Raw genomic sequence first — 12,206 nt, forward strand, 5'->3', positions numbered from 1 at the left:
TGTAGGTGGCGCTAGGGTTGCAGTGCGTGAGAACGAAGCTGGCGTGACGTGGAAGGAAAGGGTTTCTTGAAAAGTATCCATCGTTGCTGACGTGTTAAGAAAGCACGTGGAAGGAACAGGCACATTTTGGCAGCTTGTAGATCCAGTAGAAGAACAGTTTTGGTGAAACGTCGCTCCGGTCAAACCAAGAACGAGCACCTGCATAAAGCAGAAGAAAGGCTTGTGAGGCCACATGCCCGCAGTTGGTCCGCCGTGCCCACTGAAATCGTGTGGCTGCAGTCGTCCTTTTGTACAGCAGCCCACTGATGTCACATGATGTGTAGGTGGCGCTAGGGTTGCAGTGCGTGAGAACGAAGCTGGCGTGACGTGGAAGGAAAGGGTTTCTTGAAAAGTATCCATCGTTGCTGACGTGTTAAGAAAGCACGTGGAAGGAACAGGCACATTTTGGCAGCTTGTAGATCCAGTAGAAGAACAGTTTTGGTGAAACGTCGCTCCGGTCAAACCAAGAACGAGCACCTGCATAAAGCAGAAGAAAGGCTTGTGAGCCCACATGCCCGCAGTTGGTCCGCCGTGCCCACTGAAATCGTGTGGCTGCAGTCGTCCTTTTGTACAGCAGCCCACTGATGTCACATGATGTGTAGGTGGCGCTAGGGTTGCAGTGCGCGAGAACGAAGCTGGCGTGACGTGGAAGGAAAGGGTTTCTTGAAAAGTATCCATCGTTGCTGACGTGTTAAGAAAGCACGTGGAAGGAACAGGCACATTTTGGCAGCTTGTAGATCCAGTAGAAGAACAGTTTTGGTGAAACGTCGCTCCGGTCAAACCAAGAACGAGCACCTGCATAAAGCAGAAGAAAGGCTTGTGAGCCCACATGCCCGCAGTTGGTCCGCCGTTCCCACTGAAATCATGTGGCTGCAGTCGTCCTTTTGTATAGCAGCCCACTGATGTCACATGATGTGTAGGTGGCGCTAGGGCTGCAGTGCGTGAGAACGAAGCTGGCGTGACGTGGAAGGAAAGGGTTTCTTGAAAAGTATCCATCGTTGCTGACGTGTTAAGAAAGCACGTGGAAGGAACAGGCACATTTTGGCAGCTTGTAGATCCAGTAGAAGAACAGTTTTGGTGAAACGTCGCTCCGGTCAAACCAAGAACGAGCACCGGCATAAAGCAGAAGAAAGGCTTGTGAGCCCACATGCCCGCAGTTGGTCCGCCGTGCCCACTGAAATCGTGTGGCTGCAGTCGTCCTTTTGTACAGCAGCCCACTGATGTCACATGATGTGTAGGTGGCGCTAGGGTTGCAGTGCGTGAGAACGAAGCTGGCGTGACGTGGAAGGAAAGGGTTTCTTGAAAAGTATCCATCGTTGCTGACGTGTTAAGAAAGCACGTGGAAGGAACAGGCACATTTTGGCAGCTTGTAGATCCAGTAGAAGAACAGTTTTGGTGAAACGTCGCTCCGGTCAAACCAAGAACGAGCACCGGCATAAAGCAGAAGAAAGGCTTGTGAGCCCACATGCCCGCAGTTGGTCCGCCGTGCCCACTGAAATCGTGTGGCTGCAGTCGTCCTTTTGTACAGCAGCCCACTGATGTCACATGATGTGTAGGTGGCGCTAGGGTTGCAGTGCGTGAGAACGAAGCTGGCGTGACGTGGAAGGAAAGGGTTTCTTGAAAAGTATCCATCGTTGCTGACGTGTTAAGAAAGCACGTGGAAGGAACAGGCACATTTTGGCACCTTGTAGATCCAGTAGAAGAACAGTTTTGGTGAAACATCGCTCTGGTCAAACCAAGAACGAGCACCTGCATAAAGCAGAGGAAAGGCTTGTGAGGCCACATGCCCGCAGTTGGTCCGCCGTGCCCACTGAAATCGTGTGGCTGCAGTCGTCCTTTTGTACAGCAGCCCACTGATGTCACATGATGTGTAGGTGGCGCTAGGGTTGCAGTGCGTGAGAACGAAGCTGGCGTGACGTGGAAGGAAAGGGTTTCTTGAAAAGTATCCATCGTTGCTGACGTGTTAAGAAAGCACGTGGAAGGAACAGGCACATTTTGGCAGCTTGTAGATCCAGTAGAAGAACAGTTTTGGTGAAACGTCGCTCCGGTCAAACCAAGAACGAGCACCTGCATAAAGCAGAGGAAAGGCTTGTGAGGCCACATGCCCGCAGTTGGTCCGCCGTTCCCACTGAAATCGTGTAGCTGCAGTCGTCCTTTTGTACAGCAGCCCACTGATGTCACATGATGTGTAGGTGGCGCTAGGGTTGCAGTGCGCGAGAACGAAGCTGGCGTGACGTGGAAGGAAAGTGTTTCTTGAAAAGTCTCCATCGTTGCTGACGTGTTAAGAAAGCACGTGGAAGGAACAGGCACATTTTGGCAGCTTGTAGATCCAGTAGAAGAACAGTTTTGGTGAAACATCGCTCTGGTCAAACCAACGAGCACCTGCATAAAGCAGAGGAAAGGCTTGTGAGGCCACATGCCCGCAGTTGGTCCGCCGTGCCCACTGAAATCGTGTAGCTGCAGTCGTTCTTTTGTACAGCAGCCCACTGATGTCACATGATGTGTAGGTGGCGCTAGGGTTGCAGTGCGCGAGAACGAAGCTGGCGTGACGTGGAAGGAAAGTGTTTCTTGAAAAGTATCCATCGTTGCTGACGTGTTAAGAAAGCACGTGGAAGGAACAGGCACATTTTGGCAGCTTGTAGATCCAGTAGAAGAACAGTTTTGGTGAAACATCGCTCTGGTCAAACCAGGAACGAGCACCTGCATAAAGCAGAGGAAAGGCTTGTGAGGCCACATGCCCGCAGTTGGTCCGCCGTGCCCACTGAAATCGTGTGGCTGCAGTCGTCCTTTTGTACAGCAGCCCACTGATGTCACATGATGTGTAGGTGGCGCTAGGGTTGCAGTGCGTGAGAACGAAGCTGGCGTGACGTGGAAGGAAAGGGTTTCTTGAAAAGTATCCATCGTTGCTGACGTGTTAAGAAAGCACGTGGAAGGAACAGGCACATTTTGGCAGCTTGTAGATCCAGTAGAAGAACAGTTTTGGTGAAACGTCGCTCCGGTCAAACCAAGAACGAGCACCTGCATAAAGCAGAGGAAAGGCTTGTGAGGCCACATGCCCGCAGTTGGTCCGCCGTTCCCACTGAAATCGTGTAGCTGCAGTCGTCCTTTTGTACAGCAGCCCACTGATGTCACATGATGTGTAGGTGGCGCTAGGGTTGCAGTGCGCGAGAACGAAGCTGGCGTGACGTGGAAGGAAAGTGTTTCTTGAAAAGTATCCATCGTTGCTGACGTGTTAAGAAAGCACGTGGAAGGAACAGGCACATTTTGGCAGCTTGTAGATCCAGTAGAAGAACAGTTTTGGTGAAACATCGCTCTGGTCAAACCAAGAACGAGCACCTGCATAAAGCAGAGGAAAGGCTTGTGAGGCCACATGCCCGCAGTTGGTCCGCCGTGCCCACTGAAATCGTGTAGCTGCAGTCGTTCTTTTGTACAGCAGCCCACTGATGTCACATGATGTGTAGGTGGCGCTAGGGTTGCAGTGCGCGAGAACGAAGCTGGCGTGACGTGGAAGGAAAGGGTTTCTTCAAAAGTATCCATCGTTGCTGACGTGTTAAGAAAGCACGTGGAAGGAACAGGCACATTTTGGCAGCTTGTAGATCCAGTAGAAGAACAGTTCTGGTGAAACGTTGCTCCCGTCAAACCAAGAACGAGCACCTGCATAAAGCAGAGGAAAGGCTTGTGAGGCCACATGCCCGCAGTTGGTCCGCCGTGCCCACTGAAATCGTGTAGCTGCAGTCGTCCTTTTGTACAGCAGCCCACTGATGTCACATGATGTGTAGGTGGCGCTAGGGTTGCAGTGCGCGAGAACGAAGCTGGCGTGACGTGGAAGGAAAGGGTTTCTTGAAAAGTCTCCATCGTTGCTGACGTGTTAAGAAAGCACGTGGAAGGAACAGGCACATTTTGGCAGCTTGTAGATCCAGTAGAAGAACAGTTCTGGTGAAATGTCGCTCCGGTCAAACCAAGAACGAGCACCTGCATAAAGTAGAGGAAAGGCTTGTGAGGCCACATGCCCGCAGTTGGTCCGCCGTGCCCACTCGGTCCGCCGTGCCCACTCGGTCCGCCGTGCCCACTCGGTCCGCCGTGCCCACTAAAGTATAAAAAATTTCAAACATTTAAAGCAACGATGTGTTCACGATTACGCTCCTGCTGAAAATTTACACCAGCAGCAAAATAGAATATACTTGGGTACTGCAATAGTAGCTCTGTGTTGCATTGAGCTCTGTGCCACCAGGTGGCTGCACCGTGATAGCCGTTCACGTTTGCGCCTCCACTCAACCCGTAAAACACCCAGTCCACTTGCGCTTTCGTTTGCCTGAATACCGGACACACGAAACTCTATTGTGGTATTAATCCTTTGGCGTGAAGTGATGGCCACAAACGCGTATAGATGCTGATGCCGATCGAATACCGACAGTCCGATGCGCTGCAGCCACTCCGCCCGTCAGCTGCCTTGCAGAGGGACACGATGTCGCAGCTTGACATATCGCCGATTGCTACGTTTGCAGCCAACAACACAGCAAGGGCGCACCGTGGTGCTCATGAAAAGAGAGATCGGGACCAACACTGACCGTGCAGAATTTAGCAGAACAACAGCTTGTGTCAACATGGAGCACGTTGCGACACAAGCAGACAACACTTGCTGTGTGCCAGAAGTGCTTGATTGTAGTGATAAATTGTCGTGTATTCTCTTTGTGTTACTTTTTTTTATCGAAACAAATTAACCAACATTCCAAATACAGTGTAGACCGCTTATAACGTAAGTCGCCAGAGTCGTGAATATCTGCACTATAAGCGGTACCGCACTATAACCAAAACAACGATTTTCAAGCCCTGCACGTATGCAAAACATGTAGACCAAGCAGCCGCATGTATCCGAGAATCTAAGCGTGTGACTGGGAGTTTTGCATCCGCTTAAATTTACGAACGTTGAAAGGTTAATGTCCAAGTACCCACGATCTTTGCATGAAGCAGACAAAGTACAGTATAGACCACTTATAACGTAACCGCTTATAGTGCAGGACCGAATATAGTGCGGTCTTTTCAGACTGCTGTTAATTTTCCCATAGCACTCTATGTATACACGTATCGCTTATACTGCAGTTGCGGGAAACGAAATACCGGTTATAGTGCGGCTGCCTGGGAGTACAGAAGTCAGTGGAGACGGCGAACGCTCCCCTCAAACGGGCGCCCCAAGGAGTGCTCGAGAAAAAAAAAGAGACGAAGTGGAGGAGAAGGGCACGTGGTGCGAACGAACAGCCAGTGAGGCTGAAACCAGAATCTTGAGTGCGAGTCGTGAAATATCACAGCGCGCATAGCGAGCGAGGGCGACGAAACTGCCAAGGCCGGCCAACGCTCGCTTCACGATAACAGCAGTAAACGAAACTTCAGCGAGCGGGCGGCGCTGGCACGGCACGGCGAAGGGCGCACGCGGAGACCGTGGAATGTGAGGGAGGAGGGCGGCTGGGAAGCAGATTTCGCCTCGGCAACTCCGCCGCTTCGGTGGCTCCCCTCTCCCTCCCTCGTACCTCCCTCACTTTCGACTGTCACCGTGCGTGCCCGCCGCCGTGCAGGCACCGCCGCTACAGCCGGCCCGGCACAGCTCACCGAAGTTTCGTTTTCTGCCGTTATCGGGAAGCGGGCGTTGGCCGGCCTGGGACAGCGCCGCTGCTTCCCTCTGCGCCGTAGCCGCAGCGACTTTCACATCAAAATTGGATTTCTCCGCTATTTCTGCGCATGCGCGAGGAGCAGTGGGTGCGAGAGAGAAATGTGGGGACTCTCGGTTTGCTACGCGTGGCTACGGTAGCGTGGCTGAGACATCGGCACGTACACGCATGTTCCGGCGCAACGCAGAATCGGCGACCTTGCCATTTGAGAGAGAGTGAAATTTCCGCCGCATTTTTTTCTTTTTTTTTGTTCGCACGCGACATTGAGGGGTCTCTCCTAAAAGTTTACTCTATGTCGGTGCCGGCGCAATGCCGGTCGGAGGCGCCACCGCATGATTTGGTTCGAATTAACGAGATTCGACTGTAAATTGAATGCAAATGTTCTAGCCGCATTCTCGACTGTCGCATACGCGTGGCGCCTCGGTGCACATGTTTTGCATATGTGCGGGCCTTGAAAATTGTTGCTGTGGTTATAGTGCGGTACCACTTATACTGCGGATATTCGCGACTCCGTTGACTTACGTTATAAGCGGTCTACATTGTAATAACTTTTTTTTAAATGTCTGTTTCGCCCGAAAGGCGAGGCATCAATTGCGATAGCAAATTAGTTGAGAGCTATAAGGAATAGGGATAGTGGTTTTATCGGCTGCATAATCTTGACACATTCGCTTACTAACTGAATTAACAACTGTGGTGTCAACGCGCACAAGCAAACATGAATAGACGCGATGACCGCAGACGACCACTGTCAAAACGCGGGCGGGGGAAACGCGGCCGCCGCAGCGAACGAAAGTTCGTGAGGTCTATCGTTTCAACGGAAACTGAGCGGCGTAAGCACAGCCCATACGAAGGTCAGAGCCATGTGGAGATCGCTTTCAAGATACAGTGCGCGCGACAACACCGACAGCCGGCACAGGCGCGAACGCGTTTGTTGGCAGAGTAGAAGCCGCCCCTCCCTACCTCCCGTGCTGCCTTCCCGCTTTGCTCCTTTCGCGTGGGAGATAGCGTCACCAGTTTCCCTTGCGCCCGGCTGCAAGATACGCATTTGGTGCCACAGCACAGCGTCACCCACCCTCCCTCCCTCCTGTCCCTCCACGGCCTTTCGCGCGATGGAAGTCGCGCTTGCTCTCTGCTACAGTGGCTAGAATAGGCCTGTATCTCCGCTGTGCGTTCGCTCTCCGTGAAGGCGTGCGTCCCCCGCGCGCTTTCACTCGCACATACGGCGTGCAGCGATGATTTTATCGCCTTTGGACTCATGCTCCTCCTCCGCATCGCCCTCGTTGATCTCCTCTCCCATTGGTGGGCGCACCTCGTTGAGAAGCGTGCTCGCTACCGCCCTTGTCAGTGAGATTTTCCCGCTGAAGCCACATTATAACCGGTATTTCGTCTCGCGTGGCTGCGCTGTAAGCGGTATGCATATACATGGAGTGCTATGGGAAAATTAACGGGAGTCTGAAAAGACCGTACTATATCCGGTCCTGCACTATAAGCAGTTACGTTATAAGTGGTCTATACTGTATTATGAACAACGTTTGTTCACCAGAAAATTAGAAAAATAATTGATGATGCACCCTGGGCAGCCAATTGAATAGCTTGCCCTACTGGCGTCATATGGTCACCTTACGTCACTTGGTCAGGGGCGGCTGAAAACTCAGGCGAGTGGCGGGCTGCGATCGGTAGCGATGTGCATTTTTAAAACCCTATAATAAATAACACGCTTTACACGGAGCACTTGGATGCGTCAATTAATGATCAGAAGGACCTACCCTAACGACATTTGTACAAAATCGTCCAAATCGTTTCAGGGTCCCCTTAAGAGATACTTATATGAGCCGACATGCATGCATGATTTATGGTTTTATTGGGCAAAACAGTTGTGCACTCACTGCTTTGGAGGGAAGCATTTAGTGCACCAAAATGCCTCCTCCCCTTGTGGGGGATCCTCACAATAAAACGGCATAAGTGGCTGGTGAAAGGCCAAATGTAACAGAGGCTGTGCGATAAGGTGAGAAAGGCACAAGTCAGCTGACATCGGCTGGGTGAGTGGATGGTCCCACAACTGGAGTATCATCTGGAAACATGCTTGACATGCAAAAGCGGCTGCATTGTGCGCAGGACCCATCCTGCTGGCAGGACGTACTCGAACCGGGCCGGCTGTCAGGGCAGTGCCAGATCTGTCACGAGGTGCGGGCTGCGCGCTTCTTCTTCAAGTGCACAGGCACGGTGGGCTCACATGACGATCAGGTGCCCATTGTGCTGCAACTGATACGCTACAACTACCTTCGGGTGCCTTGTCTGGCCTGCTTGGACATCAGGTGAGCTGGCACAGCGTTCACAGGAGGGTTCGAGACCCTTGCAAACCCTCCAATATCAAAATGCCATTTTCAAAGCTACCTCGTACAGTCAAGTTATGTTAATTAAACCTTTGGCGGGACCGATCACATTGATCAAATCATCCAGCAGGTTGAAATAAAATGAAAGGCAGAAAAAAAATCGCCAAACACACCGTTGTTTTATTTGGCCATATTTACCCAATTGAAGTGAAGTGCCGCCGAATCTAAGGCACACCCACTTTTCACACGTTCATACCAGTTAACTATGTGCGTTTAAGTCTCATGCACACACACTTTTATAAAACAAAAAATGCAGCATGTTTGTGCAAATCGAAAATAGCCAAAGTTTAAATAGTTTACCTTCACGGTCAAACCTCAATATCATGAACCTTGATTTAAGGAAATTCGCAATGTATCGAACCATTTTAATTCCATGAAAACTGTAAATTTTTTTCCCCGCGATTTAACAGAGTAATCTCGTGTGACGGTATCCAAGTTTTCAGCTTTTAAGCATGTACTCGGAGCCTGTATGTCTGATAAATCTCGCAAAAAAACAACAAAAATGCCAGCCAAGGCAAAAGTTATTTGGAAGCGCGTCCTCCTGCATAAAAAGTTTGTCAAAACGCTTGCACCCGGACACAGTATGTAGGCAATACCGCTGCTGTGTCGTTTGTCTCATTGGGAAACAACTTGCAGAGCATGTAGCAGCTCAGATTGCTCGGAAAAACGCGCGAGTTGACGATTCCTTCAGCACACGCGTGCTAACGTGATGAAGCACGGGAGATGGAGCGCAGGATGCCATCTGCCCTTCCTGCACCACTGTGTTGAAAGGCTTTCCATGCGCAGGTCACACGCCGTATCTTGGAGGTAAGCCAAGTGCAAACGTGATGGTTGGTGCCTTGAGGCGCATTGTGTTCCCGCGCGTCTAGTATTGACAGTCACAAAATCTCAAGTTCTCAAGACACGGTGTGAACTCGCATTGTGACAGCAAGTGTTAGTGGTCATTGAGTGAGATCTGTTCATGTTTGCCTGAGTGCACTTGACACCGATAAAACTATGAACCTTACTTCGTGTAGTTGTCTCTTTGCTATCGCCATCAATGCTCCACATTTCTACCAGGACGAATGTCTGTGTCTTTTACATTTTTGGTTGTGTGTGCCACCTGATGAAGGCTGTGGGTACCAAGCATGGTCAGCCCTGGCGTCCAAGATTTACGGCGTGGGTGACGCAACACTTGCAAATCTCGGACGCCGTGACCCATGCTAATCCATTGCCCTTGGCACGATCTGCACTGCCCATGCTGGCGCTCATAATCACGCTATTATGGCCAGACCTTCTTGCGATTTGTTTACAAGTGCTTACTGACAAGATACTATCCACCAGGACTGTCATGAGAATTTGGGAAATTATTTTTACTGCTGAAATCTTCAAAACTCAAATGAACGAAATTTACGATTTAATGAGGCTTTTCGATGCGAGTAAACCTTGGTTATATTGAGGTTTGACTGTTAAGGTCAATACTGTGATGAGTAGTGCGCGACACAATGCGGTGACTTTTGTGGTGCCCGACAGGGTGCGGTGATGCGCGACGGTGATATTTGTGGTGTGCGACAAGGTGCGTTGGATTTCAAACAAGAAGCAGACGACAAGGAGAGCGCGCGCCGCTCTACCGCGCCGCGCCGAAAACGACGACGCCGAAGACCGTCCGGCGCGTGAACACGCAGCACAAGAAAAGAAATCAAAAGAAAAAGCCAATCCAATCACAAAAGAACACGGAGCCTCGAGCAGCCAATCAGAAATCGACGAATCGACCAGAGCAGCAGAAAAAGGAGCCGCGCTGGCAGTAGGGGGAGGAGTTCCAGAAGCGGCACCAGGAGAAGGTCGGCCACCGGATCGGGAGTTGAAGACGGCCGTCGGGTTTCGGACCCGAGCCACCAGGACTTCACCCGGCCGGGGCCTCCTGCCAACCCATTCCTGGGCGCCGCCACTCCATCCGTTCGAGAACTGCTGCCCGAGGCCGGCAAGCGTCTGCGCCCGTGGGCAGAACGAGAGCTGTCGGGCTACGCGCCCGAGCTCCACGCCCAGCTGCCCGGCCAGAACGCCGCCGCCCTCAACCCCTGCTGCCAAGCCGCCTGCCTTCCCGGGCATCGCCACCCTGCCCGATAGTCAACTGCTGCTGCCCGAGGCCGGTGAGCGTCTGCGTCCGTGGGCAGAACATGAGCTGACGGGCTACGAGCCCGAGTGCCACGATCAGCTGCCCGACCAGAACGTCACCACCGTCGGTCCGTGCTGCCGAGCTGCCTGTCTTCTTCCTCTGAGCCAGAGCTGCCACGCTCTGGTAGCCGGTCCGATACAGCGACCTTTGGTGAGACCAACAACGCTTCTCTCGTCGTCTCCGCTTCGCCGCGTCGAGACTGTAGTGCATACGCACACCCGCAGCCTGCCCGAACTTGCCTCATAACATTAGCGTTCCAGCTACGTGTTTTCATGTTATCTTTGTGTGTTTGTTTTTATGGGTTAATTTTCGTTTCTAGTTTCATTAAAAGTTTGTGTGTGTGTTTCTCGACAAACGGCTTTGTCCTCGATTGGGTTCTGGGAGGCTCCGCCTCAGAGAACCGCCAGAAATATTAGACAAAAGAACCTGCGCATCACAAATACGGAATGGTAACTTACTGTCTGTCGTCATCACTCTCTGGGACATAATCTTCAGTGTGTTTGATAATGTCTCGAACCATTGCAGAGAGCAGGATGAAAGCCCACACCTATACTCCGTTATTACCACTAGGGGTGTGCGAATATTCGAACTTTCAAACATTTTTCAATAGTGCTTGCTATTCGATTCGATTAGTGCCAGACTTTTACTATTGGAAGTATTCGAAGTTCTAGAAAATAAGTACAGTCGAATCTCGTTCATTCGAACACGCTTCATTCGAACACGCTTCATTCGAACTTCTGGTTTATTCGAACTGACGCTGTGGTCCCGTCAAAGTTATGTGTATTCCAATGGGCGAAAACGCCCGGTAGAACGCGAAAGCATTTGCGAGGGTTAATTCGAACATACCGCGCACCGACAATGCTCTCAGCAGCGCGCCAAATCACATGGCGCTCCAACCGGCCTTGCTCCGTAAAGCTTAGGCAAGACCCCTCAACGCCGCATGGAGAAAAAAAAAATAGAAAGAGAGAAAAAGAACCAAGGCAGAAATTTCACTCTCTCACATGGCAAGGTCGCCGTTACTGCGTCTCAGCCAGTGCTGCGGTGCAGAGGGAAGCAACGGCGGAGGCCTAGTCCGGCCAACTAAACTGCCCACGCCGGCCAACGCCTCATTTCGCCTGAGCACCACCACTCAGGGACGCCAAATCCTGGCCTACGTCGGCTTCTCTGTCTCCAAGTCCCCCTCCACCACCTCACGGCACTTTCGTCATCCTGCGCGGCACTTCTACGCATCACGCCATTACCTCGAAACATGAATCCCTGTATACACGCACAACGCCGCGCGACTAGAATCCACTATTTTCAGCATTTCGTCCGCACTCATCCAAACCGTTGTCATTTCTACTACACGGACGCTAGCGTCTCCTCACTCAGCTCTGCCATAGTGGTTCTTTCGGGCAGCTATGCTATTCTTCATAGAGAAGTCCTCTCGGTTACAGATCCCGCACTTGCTGAACTACATGCGATAGTAGGTGCTTCCTACCCTCTGGCACACATTCTCCAAAGTAGTCCGAGTACACAAGTTGAAATCGTGTGGGTACATGGCCATGCGGGACTGTCGGGGAACGAACGGGCTAACCGGCTCGCCTGTGACACTCTCGCCAGGCTCCTGACTTCCCTGGGCCAAGCTCACGATTCCCGACCTCCTCCCATTTCTCTCCAGCCCTATCGACTCGCCCGCCGCACGTCTCCGCCTTTATAACTGTCTATCTCGCGCACACGGCCTCCTCATCCGACAAGCCCAGACGGGCTCTCTTCTTTCTCCCACACGTATACATCTTCTTCGCGCATTCGCGGAAGAGCCACCTCCGCGATGTCACAGGTGTGGCGGTAATCCCAATGGCTCTCACATACTGTGGTCTTGCTCTCCTCCCCACCCTTCTCCCCCAACATCCACCAACCTATCCCCTACGGCTGCTTGGTTGACTCTTGCAGCATTATTGCTGGCTCAGCGGTACT

The 12,206-nt window shown here is 51.8% G+C and overlaps 1 protein-coding gene across 7 annotated transcripts in view; it reads left to right on the forward strand.

Annotated features, from left to right (window-relative positions):
* LOC119437595 (E3 ubiquitin-protein ligase parkin-like) overlaps positions 1 to 12,206 on the forward strand; it is a 201,664-nt gene that overhangs the window by 47,500 nt on the left and 141,958 nt on the right. For all 7 annotated transcript variants that reach the window (XR_007465206.1, XR_007465205.1, XM_049660737.1 and 4 more), the window contains exon 4: positions 7,818 to 8,017. Coding sequence is in view for 5 of the 7 variants with exons in the window: in XM_049660737.1 (XP_049516694.1) it covers positions 7,818 to 8,017 (200 nt within the window). In the remaining 2 variants the exon portion in view is untranslated. The remainder of the gene's footprint in view (positions 1 to 7,817; positions 8,018 to 12,206) is intronic.

The sequence above is a fragment of the Dermacentor silvarum genome, chromosome 1, assembly GCF_013339745.2.
Source record: "Dermacentor silvarum isolate Dsil-2018 chromosome 1, BIME_Dsil_1.4, whole genome shotgun sequence".
NCBI classification, from domain to species: domain Eukaryota; kingdom Metazoa; phylum Arthropoda; class Arachnida; order Ixodida; family Ixodidae; genus Dermacentor; species Dermacentor silvarum.